Raw genomic sequence first — 17,247 nt, 5'->3', positions numbered from 1 at the left:
GTCTGGGTTGTTGCATAATCAGTCTATTGGTAGTATTTAATACTGTGAGTAATTGATGTTCAAGCTCAAAATAAGGAACTAGGGATTATAGGCTTGCTTTGTTCTATCTTAAATTTAGGTCTAGGACCATTGTTTTTCATATCACCCTTTTACAGGGAGACTATCTGCAAGCATTGAAGTTGCCTTCAGTGCCATAGACCACTATGGCAATGTGTGCTTTTTGAAACCAACAACATATTATTGATTTTAGGTATTTTTTATACTGACAATGGCAAAGCAGCTCCCCTAACAATAACGTTTTCAAAAAACAAAAGTCAAAACAAGTATTGCCAAAACCAAAAGGGTTGCTCCCAAAGCCAGACCTACTGACATTGCCAATTCTTGCTTCAAGTAGTGAATGCTTATGCAACTAATTAAGCTGCACTATGCTGCATGCTATATTAACTTATTTTTCTCTGTAATCCCAACATAAGTCTGTGGAACTAGCATATGCTGCTATGAAGTTGGAAAGTCCTCTATGCTTTATTATTGCAGATTGCAGAAAAACACGCAGAAGACATGTTTCAGCCATGGCAGCCTTGATCAAGACTGCCATGTCCACGCCCATCTTTGGCGTGTTTTTATGGTATTACTGTAGACCATTTAGTGTGAGCGCCGATCTTGGGGAGGACTGGTTTTGAGTTTGGAGCTGTTGAGCTCTAAAAGGAGCGGAACACATATGTCCAGCAACTGCTTTAAATTGTTCCACGTTGACTTGTATGATATTTTACCAATCCAATGCGGTAATACTGCGCCTGAAGTGGTAAAAGGCTTTCATCATTTTACAGCTCAGCATGTATGGTACTAGCTAATCCTCTGCTTAAATACTCTATTGTATAAATGACAAAATACGTTGTCCCTTTCTAGCTCAGCTTGGATGACACTGTGCTAATCCTATGCATAACGTTTTGCTAGAAAAACATACATTTGAGGAGACCAGGGTTAGTGTGTCGCTGGTGTAGCAGGTATAAGAATACAGGCTTTTTGAAGATTTTCTTCATCATTTTGCCCCAGATTGGACTTCTAGCTGCTGGTTTTCAACTCTGACAGTGCAGCTAACCAGGACTCAGTGCCAGTGCTCTTGCCCTTTATATGATGTATGTAAATTGGTAGCCCCAATTGACAAGACATAAGGCCCCTTATATGCCGCTTGTAAGTGATACCAGTGGTACCTAGGGCATTGGAGTTAAAGGGGTCACCAAGTCCTAGCACACTGATTGTGCCACTCTGAGTAACCCAAGTAAACATATGACAGCAGTCCTGCCATTGCACACTGCATGAGCAGTGCAAACTGCTAAACCTCGACTTTGCTCTCATCATGAGTGGCAAGGTCACAGCACTATTTTTAATATATGTTGGCCATCCCTAAGGTAGGCCTTCTGAGCCCAGGAGGCAGGGAGTATTATATTAAAGGTTTGGAGATATAAGTGCAAGCTTATATGTCACTTTAGTGTCCTCTTTTCATTAAGGGCTACTATAAGTGTTCAGAGGGTTCACAGGATGAATGGGCTGGCACCCAGGTACCCTGAGGATGCCACCTCCATTATGGTCCCACTGAAAATGGTCCTGTTTAGTATCAAACAACTTCTCTCATAACGACTGACATGACTCCCATGTTGGATTTGATATCACATGCACCCAGGTGGCTACCCTAAAGGTTGTCCACCTGGTTGCCACAGCCTTTCCTGTGCCCTGGCTGACAGCCACCAGCTGCTGCTGCCAAGACAGGAACCTGACCCCCTGCCAGGAGGTGCGAACACTCCCAGGAGGCACAAACAAAGGCATGGCCAGGAAGGAGGTAGCACCTCCCTCCCTGACAGTATGGCTAGTGAATTGTCATATCAAGATGTTCCCGGACCAAAGACCAGTTCTCCCAGACAGAGGGACCCCTTTGAGAGCCAAAGGCAACTCAAGTACTCCCTTGAACTAGTGGCACTAGTCCCATGCAGTCAGCAGGTAAAGCACCCTCCCAGAACCAAAGAATCACTGCCAACGGGCCCGTTGAGGGATCGCTCAAAAGTTAATGGTCTATTGCATTGTGTTACATGTAGTTCTGACATCCAGCAAGGTTCAGGTGGCTACCATTTTCTCCCATACTCCAGGACATGAAAGCAACTTCATACTGAAATTGCAGCTGCTAAGGCTTGTTTTTGGTTAGTCGAGCTACCAATATCTTTGTTCGACGCTGTGCCTCAAGGGAACCCAGCAGCCTACCACCTCAGTAGCCCCATTGTTGAGTTTGTTCATCCATTTCCTCTCCAGCAGAGTTTAAGCGGTAAAACCAGCTCCCCCGCGGCTCCTGCTTTAGCACCAGGAACAGCCAGGACAACTCAGCACTGGGGTCCTACAAGCCAGGAAAATCTTAACTGATTGTCATGGCCTGGCCCTGTAACCTGCATCACCTTACCCCCAGTGGGTTCCCTACAACTCAACCTGTAAGTGACCGATTGTCACTAATGCTTTTTCCCATTGATTGCAACGTTAAAGTTTTGCAGTAGTAAATTTCACTGATTTATTTTTTCTTCTAAAGTCCATAACTCTTGTTAGACTCATCCAATTATGTTTTTATGGTATCTACACTTATATAAACAATGTGCTTTATTTTTATAAACTGGTTTTGGATTTCTTACAAGTCGTGTCAATTAGTTATCTTCCATGTTGGTACTATGAAATGCTTAACACGTTCCTCTAGTAAACCCTGACTGCTCAGTGACACTCTACCAGGACTGGCCTAGGGATTTATTAGTGTAAATCCAAAGGAATTATTTTGGGGAATTATGGGGCCTATTAGCAAGAAATAGCGATATTTATCACTAAACGTGGTTAGCGACTTTTTTTTTATCGCTGGATATTTTAGCGGAGAAAGAAATGCTATTAGCAAAGTTTTTCTCCATTGTGCTAAAATATCCAGCGATAGCAGCGAAATGCGAGTATATCGCTGGAAATCCAGCAATATTCTCGCATTAACGCCAATGGGGGCTTAATCTGATAACCCACCTCCCATTGACTACACAGGTAATTCAACTTTTTAGCAGGCGTTAGTTTATAGCGATAATCGCGCTTAGCGCGATTTTTTTTATCGCTTCGCCTGCCTTGCTAATAGGCGATAGCTGTGTTAGCGACTGTTTTCAGTCGCTAACAGTTTGGGTACGCCCACTTTGCATGTCATTAGCAATAAATATCGCTGACATGCAAAGCGGGCCCCAAACCTGTAGCTATCGCCTAAAAGCTGTCGCTAACTGCTGTTAGTGACAGCTTGCTAATAGGGCAATAAAAATATCACCGATTTAGCGGGAAAAAGTCCCGCTAAAGCGGCGATATTGCCCTTGCTAATATGCCCCTATGAGTGTATTGCATAGTGAAGCCTAACCAGCCTCACTTCATATTTTTCCACTTTCCTACAGTAGGGTGCTCTATATAAAAGCTGCTCTTCACTGAAATTTGGGAACTACCCAGAGTTCTCTGCTTCTTGCATGCATAACGTATGTGGCACTCTAAGCATGAGAGGGTATTGCTTTGGCTTTGACTTATAATGGGCGCTCCCTTGTGTCTGGACAAAGCTAAACCTCTCTGAAGAGCTGTAATGACAACAAACCTTGGGTCAGGAGTTGCTTTTACTCATTTCAAGTTAGCTTGGATGGTATTTTTCCAATCCAAAACTGTATTACTGAGCCTGGAGTGATAAAAGAATTATAGAGATTGGCATGGATGGCACTAGCTTATCCTAGGCTTAAGGACTTTGGTGTATAAATAGCAAAATAATGTGTATCTTTCTAGTTCAGCTTGGGTGGCACTGTGGTATTTCTATGCTTAAAAACTTTCCTAGAAAAATAGAATTTTGAGGTGAGGAGATTTAGAGAGTTGCTGGTATTGTGGAAGTACCCAGAGTTCTCTGCTTCTTATTTGCAAAATTGATGCAGCACTTTAAGTGTGAATGGGAAGTGTTTTGATTGATAAAAAATATATATAAATGTATATTGCGGCACGCAAAGTCGAGCTGGTGCCTCAGTCAAAGACTAACCCATATGTGCTGGGTTATTTCTCCCCAAAATTAATACTTGGCACTCCAAGGATCACATCCAGGCATTTATTGAATGAAGAATCAGCTGTGTCACACCCCTCACGGACGTGTTTAGACTACAAGTGGAAACGCGTCGGTATACGGTTGAGACGCGGCTGTTTGTTCATTCAATAAATGCCTGGATGCGATAAATCCTCGAAGTGCCACATATTATATAGAGCCTTCAAATTTTTCAGTTTACCCCGCTGTGTGCCCGTTGTTCGTAGAGGCTTGGGTGCAGCCAAACTACGAGGTGTATATATATTTATTTATTTTTGCATATTTTATGAATTTAAAAAAAAATGTTTACAATAATTACACTAAGTGAATTCTACACATAATCTTCTGTAATTTTTAATACTTGACTAATAAACATAAACATTTTATTATAAGTGGGTATTTTTTCAATAAATATATTTAAATTAATATATTTGACCTTAATAAATATTTACTTCAAAATTAAGTTAATAGTTCTGCAGCATTTGTATGCCGTTCTAATTTTAAAGTAAATATATAAAATTATTTTACAACAACATAAAAGATAAAAATATATTTTTTATTTTTTGGTTCAATAAACATTTTTAAATGTTTCTATAAATTACTATCAGGAGATCTCCACTTGGGTGGCAGTACACCAGGTTGGCAAACAACTTCTGCCTCCACCTACTTGTGAACAGTTACTAGTAGGAACTTTACAATTGTAATTTAGGTTCCACAACCTGAGTTCAAGGGTGCAGGCGTGTAAATCTAAACTTTGAACTGAGGGTGGTGGGCAGAAGGGGTCGGAGACAAACAAAAAAACACTTATTTGAGGCACGGCGCAACATCCTCCTCCACTGGTCTTCTCTCTTCCAGGCAGGCTCCAACGCGGAACCCAGGAAACTGCACTACCCAATCCTGGCACTGCTCTCATTGACATGACAGCAGCCCCAGGATTGGTGGGAGCAGCTTCACTGAGCCCTCTCAGGATCCCTGGAGGCCTGCACTTTCTCTAACACAGCTGTCTTAGACAGTTGTGTTAGAGAAGTTTAAAATGCGCTTGTCTGGCTGGCCATCGCAAGACAGCCGGCCAAAGAGACATGCGCATTTTAAAGCACACGTCTCCATGCTGCCAGTGGCAGCACTGGCCCCGCCCTATCCTTTCACAAGGTTGAGGACGGGGCAGTTGCTGAAAAATACAATGATGATAAATAAACTCTATTAGCATTTTATTTTTCAGCTCTGGGTGTGGGCCGACGCTCCTTTGCTCAATGCTGAAGCCGCCCCTGTGTTAGCTACAACCTATAGCATCCTCATATACACAACAATGTATCACAGCGGCAGAGTTGGCAAGTGACGCTAGTCTAAGGAATGTTATACTCGGGTCACAAAATGGACAATTCGCCCCGTAGACTGACGTCCAGAATAGTACGTCATGCTTCAGCATCAGCACATCCATCCATACTCAAAGTACACTGAAAGAATCCAAGTGGGCTCTGGCCCATTCCGTTCTCACATCAACCAACAGGAACCATTGTCAAGATAGACACAGAGCTAAGCAATTGAAGCCAACCAAGTACAATCAAACCGAACCGGTAGAGGAAAGTCTTGGCGGATTCTGGGAAAGGTATCCACATCAAGGAAGATCTAAGGTGCCATACACATGGTAGAAGTAAACTACAATATATCATAAAGATAAGTGTTTTTTTCTTAATGGCCCGTGCAGTGAGGCTTCTGACATTCTGGGACCAACACAGAGGTCATGAAAAGATAACATGTTGCATAAAAGTATCCTCTGCTTCATTTTAAACGCATGCGTGCTGTTGACATGCTTCACACCAATGGCCTTTGTTTTGTGGGCACCCGTGCATTTTTCATGCATGAGAAGCTCAATATGTTTTTCGTTATATGATCATGGAGTATGGCAGAGCTCTCGTGCGTGATTACATTTAATTTATATCTGTAGCACACGCCTCGTGGCACTAGAATCTGCTTTATGCTACTGCATGTGCTGTAATATGTCAGGCATGCCCTCCTTGATAATCCTTAGGATAGATAGCATGTTTTACGACATTATGTTCTTAGGGACACTGCAGCTCTTGCTACCAAGATGGAACGTTCTTTGTGATGTAAACATACAGGTTTAATGTCAACATTTGCTTTGAGGTTGAAATAACGTGTAATTAAAATTGATATATTTGCAGCTAAAAGTGTGTTTTGGGGTGCTAATATGTTATGTAAACAAATCACATTTCATCGAGTGAAAACAGAACATTTCGATTACTGCAACACATGGGCATTGTGACAGTAATGTCAGGCCTGCAAGGGTGTGTTAGGGATGTTGTGTGCTGAGATGTGTGTTTTTGTTGGTGTGTGTTTGTGTGGCTGTTTTGGTGTGTGTGTATTATTGACTGTTTTGGTATGTGTGGGGGGCATTGGTGTTTGTGTGTTGATATGCTGTTTGTGTGGGATGTTTTATAAGTATATATGTGCTTTGTGTGGTGTGAATCTTGCTATCTGACTTGGTATGTGAGTGTGTGTGTTGGTATTTACGTGAGTGTGTTTTTGTGCACTGTGTGTTTCTTTTTTAGAGTTGGTTATATTTCTGTTTCATTGTTTGCAAAGGTGTAAACGTGTGCTGATGCAAGATGCATTAGTATGTGTGCTGGGGTGCGTGTTGGTGTTTGTAAAGGAGTTATATGTGTTGTTTTTGTGTGTATGAAACTGGCTTTCTGTTTGGGGATGTTTCCGTGTCTAACTGCACGTCGTGTGTTGCTTCGTGTGTATATGTCTGCGTGCTTGAGTCTCCCTGTGAGGGATTGTGTTCACCCGTGTACCGCCGCATATGCGGCATTTACTTTCAAAATTAGACCACGTCTGACGGGTCAAGGGGAGAGATTAAAATTCCCTTCCCATTATAATGAGCTCGAATTAGGCAGGAATCAATGAACCTATCTATTTTTAATTGCAGTCAAGTCGAGATGCCATTGGCAGCACTGACATTACCTTTCAGCATTCCAAGCACTTGTCATCAACAAATTAGAAACTTTCCAGACAGTGCTCCCACCAGTTCACCTCGGGTGTCGGTGTGCTGCAGGCGCGCCATGAGGTGGACTCTGACAGCAGTTACACTTGACTTCCCTGCTGTGCTTTATTAAAGGTGTTATTTGTACGCACCAATTCCTACATCAGTTGTCACGCCGTAAATTGTTAACAGCTTCTCAGATGTTGTGGTGCACTAAATGTCCCGCAGCCGCCTCTTGCTGCTTCTGCGCACAGGCTGTGCTGCGTTGGTTTCTTCTATAAATAGGTGGCTGTTGTTGTTCAGCCCGCCACAGCGCCACTGCTGGGCGCAGGGAGAACTGCGCCACCGCGTGCGCGAGTATCTCTGTGCACTAGAGGCTGTGGGTGCCGGTGCGGGGGTGTTCCCGGCTAGCAGAAATGGTGGTTTTATATAAACCAGATACTGGTCAGGTCGGCAGCACTGCTGGAGAGCACAAACCGGAAACTGAAACGGTTGGGCATTAGTATCCTTAAAACAAGTAAACGTTATGTGTATGTGGTGAAAAATAGAACATACTTCCGTGTAGTGAGGTGCCTCACTCCACTCGGAACAGGGGTAGATATACAAGCCCCTTGCGCCACTTTTGCGTCACTTCTAACATGGGAAAAGTGACGCAAAAGTGGCGCATGAGGCTTGTAAATCTGCCCCGCTGTTTTTAAAAGACCGCATGTGTGAGTCGCTCCTCTGTGTTGTTTTGCTGTGGTAAGTCCTTGTACCACAGCCTTAAGACTATTTGGGTGCAGAGCCTTTCGGGTTTATCACAATGCAGAAGGCGCCGCAGTGCACACAGTGTCGTACATCACGCCACAGCTTGTCAACTCGGCACGCGGAGCGATTCATCACACTCCACAGGGGTTACACATCTGCAAGTAGTAGGGTTAATGAGCTACAGCAGACGGATCTGTGCATACAGAAGGCTTCATCACATTACCGGATGTGAACTTCTGCACATAATGTTCGTCGCAATACAACACTTACACCTCAGCATAGAGAACAGTTAGTCACACTGCAGGTGGTGTGCACTTCTGCGCATAAGGTTCGTCACACTATAACACTTACACCTCAGCATAGAACACAGTTAGTCACACTGCAGGCGGTGTGCACTTCTGTACATAATGTTCGTCGCACTAAAACACTTACACCTCAGCATGGAGAACAGTTAGTCACACTGCAGGCGGTGTGCACTTCTGCACAAAATGTTCATCCCACTACGACACTTACACCTCTGCATAGAGAACAGTTAGTCACACTGCAGGCAGTGTGCACTTCTGCACATAAGGTTCGTCACACTACAACACTTACACCTCAGCATAGAGAACGAGAATGGTTAGTCACACTGCCGGCGGTGTGCAATTCTGCACATAAGGTTTGTTGCACTAAAACACTTACACTTCAGCATAGAGAACAGTTAGTCACACTGCAGGCGGTGTGCACTTCTGCACATAATGTTCGTCGCACTATAACACTTACACATCAGCATGGAGAACAGTTAGTCACACTGCAGGCGGTGTGCACTTATGCACATAATGTTCGTCGCACTACAACACTTACACCTCAGCATAGAGGACAGTTAGTCACACTGCAGGCGGTGTGCATTTCTGCACATAAGGTTCATCACACTACAACACTTACACCTCAGCATAGAGCACAGTTAGTCACACTGCAGGCGGTGTGCATTTCTTCACATAAGGTTCGTCGCACTACAACACTTACACCTCAGCATAGAGAACAGTAAGTCACACTGCAGGTGGTGTGCACTTCTGCGCATAAGGTTCGTCACACTATAACACTTACACCTCAGCATAGAACACAGTTAGTCACACTGCAGGCGGTGTGCACTTCAGTACATAATGTTCGTCGCACTAAAACACTTACACCTCAGCATGGAGAACAGTTAGTCACACTGCAGGCGGTGTGCACTTCTGCACAAAATGTTCATCCCACTACGACACTTACACCTCTGCATAGAGAACAGTTAGTCACACTGCAGGCAGTGTGCACTTCTGCACATAAGGTTCGTCACACTACAACACTTACACCTCAGCATAGAGAACGAGAATGGTTAGTCACACTGCCGGCGGTGTGCAATTCTGCACATAAGGTTTGTTGCACTAAAACACTTACACTTCAGCATAGAGAACAGTTAGTCACACTGCAGGCGGTGTGCACTTCTGCACATAATGTTCGTCGCACTATAACACTTACACATCAGCATGGAGAACAGTTAGTCACACTGCAGGCGGTGTGCACTTATGCACATAATGTTCGTCGCACTACAACACTTACACCTCAGCATAGAGGACAGTTAGTCACACTGCAGGCGGTGTTCACTTCTGCACATTATGTTCGTCACACTACAACACTTACACCTCAGCATAGAGCACAGTTAGTCACACTGCAGGCAGTGTGCACTTCTGCACATAAGGTTCGTCACACTACAACACTTACACCTCAGCATAGAGAACGAGAATGGTTAGTCACACTGCCGGCGGTGTGCAATTCTGCACATAAGGTTTGTTGCACTAAAACACTTACACTTCAGCATAGAGAACAGTTAGTCACACTGCAGGCGGTGTGCACTTCTGCACATAATGTTCGTCGCACTATAACACTTACACATCAGCATGGAGAACAGTTAGTCACACTGCAGGCGGTGTGCATTTCTGCACATAAGGTTCATCACACTACAACACTTACACCTCAGCATAGAGCACAGTTAGTCACACTGCAGGCGGTGCGCATTTCTGCACATAAGGTTTGTCGCAGTACAACACTTACACCTCAGCATGGGGAACAGTTAGTCACACTGCAGGCGGTGTGCACTTCTGCACATTATGTTCATCACACTACGACACTTACACCTCAGCATAGAGAAAAGTTAGTCACACTGCAGGCGGTGTGCACTTCTGCACATAATGTTCGTCGCACTACAACACTTACACCTCAGCATAGAGAACAGTTAGTCACACTGCAGGCGGTGTTCACTTCTGCACATTATGTTCGTCACACTACAACACTTACACCTCAGCATAGAGCACAGTCAGTCACACTGCAGGCGGTATGCACTTCTGCACATAATGTTCATCACACTACTTACACCTCAGCATAGAGAACGAGAACAGTTAGTCACACTACAGGCGGTGTGCACTTCTGTACATAATGTTCATCACACTACAACACACACCTCAGCATAGAGAACAGTTAGTCACACTGCAGGCAGGCACTTCTGCATATGATGAGGTTCATCACACCACAGCAGTTGCACCTTTACATAAAGAAAGAACATTATGTCACACTACATAATGTGCACTTCTGCGTATGATGAGGTTCATCACACTACAGCAGTTGCACCTGTACATAAAGAACATTACGTCACACTACATAATGTGCACTTCTGCGTATGATAAAGTTCATCACACTACAGCAGTTGCACCTGTGCATACAGAAGAGTAAGTCACGCTATATAATGAGCACTTCTGCGCATGATAAGGTTCAGCACACTACAGCAGTTGCACCTGTGCATAAAGAAGAGTTCGTCACACTGCAGGAGCTGTGCACGCCTGCATATAATAGGGTTTATCACACTACATCAGTTGCACCTGTGCATACAGAATAGTTTGCCACACTGCAGGCGCTATGCACTCCTGCATATAATAAGGTTCATCACACTACAGCACTTGCACCTGTGCATACACTAGGGTATTTCACACTACATAATGTGCATTTCTGAACATAATAGCGTTCATCACACTACAGCAGTTGCACCTGTGCATACAGAAGGGTATGTCACACTGCAGGAGGTGTGCATTTCTGCACATAATAGGGTTCATTACACTACAGCAGTTACATGTGGGCATACAGAAGAGTACGTCACACAACAGGAGGTGTGCACTCCTGCACATAATAAGGTTCATCACACTACAACAAATGCACCTGTGCATACAGAAGGGGATGTCACACTGTAACAGGTGTGCATTATTGCACATAATAGGGTTCATCATACTACAGCAGTTGCACCTGTGCATACAGAAGGGTATGTCACACTGCAACAGGTGTGCATTATTGCACATAATAGGGTTAATCACACTACAGCAGTTGCATCTGTGCATACAGAAGAGTATGTCACACTGCATGATGTGCACTTCTGCACATATTAAGGTTCATCACACTAAAGCAGTTGCACCTGTGCATACAGGAGAGTTAATTGCCCTGCATGATGTTTACTTCTGCACATATTATTGTTCATTACACTACAGCAGTTGCACCTGTACATACAAAAGGGTATGTCACACTTCAGGAGGTGTGCACTCCTGCACATAATAAGGTTCAACACACTACAGCAGTTCCACTTGTGCATACAGAAGCGTATGTCACACAACAGGAGGTGTGCACTTCTGCATATACTAGGGTTCATTACACTACATCAGTTGCACCTGTGCATACAGGAGAGTTCATTACCCTACAGGATGTGCACTTCTGCACATAATATTGTTCATCACACAACAGCAGTTGCACCTGTGCATATAGAAGAGTACGTCACACTGCAGGAGGTGTGCACTCATGTACATAATAGCGTTCATTACACTACAGCAGTTTCACCTGTACATACAGAACATTATCTCACACTACATAATGTGCACTGCTGCATATAATAGGGTTCATCACATAACAGCAGTTGCACCTGTGCATACAAAAGGGTATATCACACTGCAGAAGGTGCGCCTTTCAGCACATAATAGGGTTCACCACACTACATCAGTTGCACCTGTGCATACAGAAGAGTGCGTCACACAACAGGAGGTGTGCACTCCTGCACATAATAAGGTTCATCACACTACAGCAGTTGCACCTGTGCATACAAAAGGGTATGTCACACTGCAAGAGATGTGCATTTCAGCACATGATAGGACTGATCACACTACAGCAATTGCACCTGTGCACACAGAAGAGTACGTCACACAACAGTTATAAACTCAAACAACGGTAAGGGTAAGGGTGATATAAACTCGAACAACATAAGGGTGATACCAAGTAAGTACTGGTGAGAGGTTCATAAAAGTAAATGGCCTTAATGATTCCGGTGCTCCTCTTCCTTTGGCCTACTGTTAAGACCAACTTTTCCAGAAATATAAAGATTGATGGAAGGAGCATCAAGTTCACAAATTAATCTTAAATCCAATATCACGGTCCATGTATTTTTATTTTTCAAGAAAATTTCACAAAATCCATTCCAACAGAATGTTTTTTTTTGCAATCCAATATGGTGTATTCAATCCAATACAGAAATTAATGTCAACCAGATTAAATTATTTCACAAACAAATAGTGATGAACTCAGATACAGCCTATGTGTTTCGTCCTCCTAGGACATCATCAGGGCATTTAAATTCTGTATATGCATACTCCTGGCCCCGATAGGGTTTAACTTTTAAATCTCCATCCAAGTGTAAATCTTTTTATCCGTGTAAGTACGCTCAGTCTTAAAATGTCCAACATCGCCGACAACAGGTCCTGATAAAACTGCTGTTATACTTGGATGGAGATTTAAAAGTTAAACCCTTTCGGGCCAGGAGTATGAATATACAGAATTTTAATGCCCTGATGATGTCTTAGGAGGACGAAACGCATAGGCGGTATCTGAGTTCATCAATATTCGTTTGTGAAAAAAAAAATTTATCTGGAGAAAATTAATTTCTGTATTGGATTGAATACACCATATTGGATTGAAAAGAGAAAAAATTCTATTGGAATGGATTTTGTGAAATTTTTTTGAAAAATAAAAATACATGGACCGTGATATTGGATTGAAGATTATTTTGTGGACTTGACGCTCCTTCCATCAGTCTTTATACATCACACAACAGGATGTGTGCACTCCTGCATATAATAAGGTTCATTACACTACAGCAGTTGCACCTGTGCATACAGAAGAGTATGTCGCACTACATGATGTGCACCTATGCGCATGATAAGGTTCATCACACTACAGCAGTTCCACGTGTGCATACAGCAGAGTACATCACACTACATGATATGCACTTCTGCTCATGATAAGGTTCATCACACTACAGCAGTTGCTCCTGTGCATACAGAAGAGTACGTCACACTACAGGAGGAGTGCACTTCGGCACAATAATGTTCATCACACTACTTCAGTTGCAACTCTGAATACACAAGAATTTGTCAAACTACAGAAGGTGTGCACTTCTACACATAAGGTTCATCACAGTACAGTTTCATGCCATTACAACGCAGTTGTTACAACGACTGCATTGTTACATCACATACCTTTACAGTGCAAGTCGACACAACGACTTGAGTTAGGGGGCAAAAGGTGTTGGATTTAAAATCCAACACCTTCCCTACTGTTGCACAGACTGGAGTTGAAATAGTAAATTATACTATTCCAACATCCAGCGCCCCGTACAGCAAGTCGTTGTTCCGACTTGCGTTGTGAAGGTATGCAGTGTAACAACAGGGTCGTTGTAACAACCGCATTGTAATGGCATGCGTTGTAAGCGCATGCAGACTAACGTGCCATGTTCGCTGCTGGACGAGTAAATTTACACTGAGTAGAGTTCATCACCCTACAGCAGGTGCATATGTGCACACAATGGGGCTGACTACCCTACAGGAGGTGCACCTCAGCAAGCAGTGAGTTTCATTGTACAACAGTAGATTCACCTCTGCACATACTGGGGTCCATTACACTACAGCATCTGCCCACGTACACGTAATGGGGCGCATCATATCACAATTGGTGCATCTCTGCACTTAGTGAGTTTTATTGCACTCTGGAAGTTCACAGAGTTGTTATTTGCACTACAACAGGTGCACACAATGGGGTTATCACAATACAAGTGCACAGGTTAACAAACTGAGGTTCAGAACTGCAATGTAAAGGCACCTGTGCACATGTGGGGGGCATCAAAGCAAATACACCGTAAAGTTCTTATCACTACAGCAGGTGCACCTGTGCACACTCGTAAGTTCATAACACTACTGCAGGCGGACCTCTGAACGCGGTGAAGTTCCTTACACTACAACAGGTGCACCTCTGCACACACTAGAGTTCATCACCCAACAGCAAATGCACTTGTGCATTCAATTGTGTTAATAACACAACAACACAAGCACCTCTGAGCATAGTGTCAATTCTTTACGCTACTGCAGATGCACCTCTGCACAGAGCAAGGTTCATCACACTACAGAAAATGCACTTGCGCACACAATGGAGCTAATAACACTACACCAGGACCGCCTGTGTGGCAAGTGAAATTATTTACAATACAGTAAGTGCCTCTAGACAGAGTGATGTTCGTGTGCACCTCTGCACACTATGCTGTTCTTCACACTACAGAATGGGCACCTTGGCAAACATTAAGGTTAATCACACTACAGCGGGTGAACTTATGCAAAAGGTTGAATTAGTAGCACTACACCAGGAGCACCTCTGGTCTTACTTAAATTATTTGAACTGCGCTAGATTTGCACTTCTGCCCACTATGAGATTCGTCACACTAAGACAGGGGCACTTGTGAGCACAATGGAGTTAATAACACTACAGGAGGTACAACCTACACACAGTGAAATGATATAAACTATAGCAGGTGCACGGATTTAAATTATTTACACTACAGCAGGTGCACCTCTAGGCACCGTGATTTGCCTTATCCTACAGCAGGAGCAGCAGAGGCACTTGTGAACACAATGGAGTTCATAACACTGCAGCAGGACCACCTCTGTGCACACGACACTACATGCAAGTGCACATCTAGACACAGAGATGTTCTTTATACTACAGCGGGTGCACTAGTGCACACAATGTCGTTTATCACACTAAAGCAGGTGCACCTCCATGCACAATGGGGTCAATCACACCATTGCAGGTGTGCTTGATGCAAACAATGGTGTTAATAGCACCACAGCAGATGCACCTCTGCACGCGGTGAGTCTCAGCACACAGCAGTAGGCGTTCTTACTAACATAATGGAGTTAATGACACTACAGGGTCGAACAACCTACACAGATTTAAGTTATTTACACTACAACAGGTGCAGTTCTAAATGCAGTGATGCTCCTTATACTACAGCAGGATGACCTCTGCGCATAATGAAATTCCTTACACTACAGCATGTGCACCTCTGCACACAATATCCTTGATAACACCACAGGAGGTGCATCTTTGTACACAGTGTGGGTCATCACACTACAGCAGGCTCACCTCTGCGTGCATTGGGGTTCATCACACCACCGCATGTGCACCTGTGCACACATTGAGGTTCATCACACCACAGCATGTGCACCTCTGCACACATTGAGGTTCATCACACCACAGCATGTGCACCTGTGCACACATTGAGGTTCATCACACCACAGCATGTGCACCTCTGCACACATTGAGGTTCATCACACCACAGCATGTGCACCTCTGCACACATTGAGGTTTATCACACCACAGCATGTGCACCTGTGCACACAATGTCCTTGATCACACCACAGCATGTGCACCTCTGTGCACATTGGGGTTAATCACACCACAGGAAGTGCATCTCTTCACACATTGAGCTTAATCACGCTACAGCAGGAGCACCTGTACACACAATGTCCTTGATCACACCACAGGAGCTGCATCTCAGCACGCAGTGTGGGTCACCACACTTCAGCAGACTCACCTCCGCGCACATTGGGATTCATCACACTACAGCCGATGCACCTCCTCACGCAGGGAGGTTGCCACCTTACCTTGTCAGCCATGATCATCGAAGATCCCCCATGGATGCCAAGGATGGGGATGAAGGTCTGCGAAGAGATGAAATCCAGGATCTGCGCGATGGCCTCTTGGTCAGTGTCATCGCCGAAGACCACCCCATGGATCTTGGTGCCAGACATCAGGTCACACACGTGGGTGATGATGCTCTTAGGGTCAGTCTGGTTCACCAGCAGGGTCACAACATTGACGTCAACATCCGTGGACATGTCCCGAGTCCAGAGGGCGCGGATGTCCCTCTCCGTGATGTAGGGTGTCCGGCCCAGGATGACCGCAATGTTCAGCACGGGGTAGGTCTTCTCGGCCCCATGGGCACAGTCCAGCTGGACCAGAAGAGCCTGAAACAGCAGCAGAGCCGAGCTGAACATCCCCATCTTGGCGAGCTTCAGTCCCTGGAAGGGCGACCAGAAAGCATCAAGTTAGGCCACCAAGTCTCAGTTTATTGATCACAGATCAGAAAAAAACACAGACAACAGACTGCCTCTCCATCGGCCGAATAATCGAAAGGAACTCTTTCACTGCTCCATCAATGCATCCCACAGCTCCCAAATTATTTAAACCCCAGGTCAATAACTGCTCCTCTCAGCCATCGGATCAGAGGAAGTAGTGTGGGATGACACACACAACACAGCAGAGGGCCCACGGCATTCAAAGCGCCACTGTATCAACCTGCCCTAAACCCATGTTCCAGAACTCACCAATTTTCCATTTGTGTAAATCCCAGGCCAAAGCTTGTTTCCCTCAGATAACTTGAGGTGGTGGTGCCATCTCTTGCACAAGTGGTATCACCTCAAGAGGGAGTCCAGTCAGGCCCGCACTCTGCCAATATTCCCTACGCACATCCTTAGCTCAGTTCGGTCCATACCACCCGAGATCTGGACGTGTTTCATCCAGACAAAAGACCAGGAGACGGTAACAGCTAAGGAACAGAAATAGCTCTCTGGAACCTGCAACGCGCCTCGAGCAAGCACTGAGCCGATCAATTCTCTCTCCGCCTCCTCAAGCCGCCTTCCTTCGCTGACCAGGTACCCGGGCCTTTCCACCTCACATGTCAGATGTCAAGGCTTGAGTTTGCCGGGACCCTCCCCGAAAAGTAGCTTTTCAGCGGTGCCAGGTTCGCGCTGGCCCTGCCTCGACCGATAATAGCGCTACCTTCTCTTTGTTGAAGGCGCTCTGTTCCTGCGTGCCACTCCCCGGGAGAAGTTCGCAGGTGAGCAGCAGTTTCGCGTGGGTTTCGCGGGATGGCCGCGGAGGGGGGTGTGCCCAGGACCGTAGTAGACGGGGAGCACTCGCACCTCCCAGGCTGCCGCGTGTGCGTGTTCGTCCCCAACAGCTC

At 44.8% G+C, this 17,247-nt stretch overlaps 1 protein-coding gene across 1 annotated transcript in view; it reads right to left on the bottom strand.

Annotated features, from left to right (window-relative positions):
• The window catches only part of GRIN2A (glutamate ionotropic receptor NMDA type subunit 2A), a 1,523,775-nt gene extending 1,507,486 nt beyond the window's left edge, over positions 1-16,289 (bottom strand). The window contains exon 1 of the mRNA XM_078663104.1: positions 15,887-16,289. Coding sequence (XP_078519230.1) covers positions 15,887-16,285 — 399 coding nt within the window. The 5' untranslated portion in view covers positions 16,286-16,289. The remainder of the gene's footprint in view (positions 1-15,886) is intronic.
• Positions 16,290-17,247: the final 958 nt, after the last annotated feature.

This window comes from Lissotriton helveticus, chromosome 10 (genome assembly GCF_964261635.1).
Source record: "Lissotriton helveticus chromosome 10, aLisHel1.1, whole genome shotgun sequence".
Lineage (NCBI taxonomy): Eukaryota > Metazoa > Chordata > Amphibia > Caudata > Salamandridae > Lissotriton > Lissotriton helveticus.
Note: the sequence above shows the minus strand (reverse complement) of the source record. Positions and strands in the feature narration are given on the sequence as shown.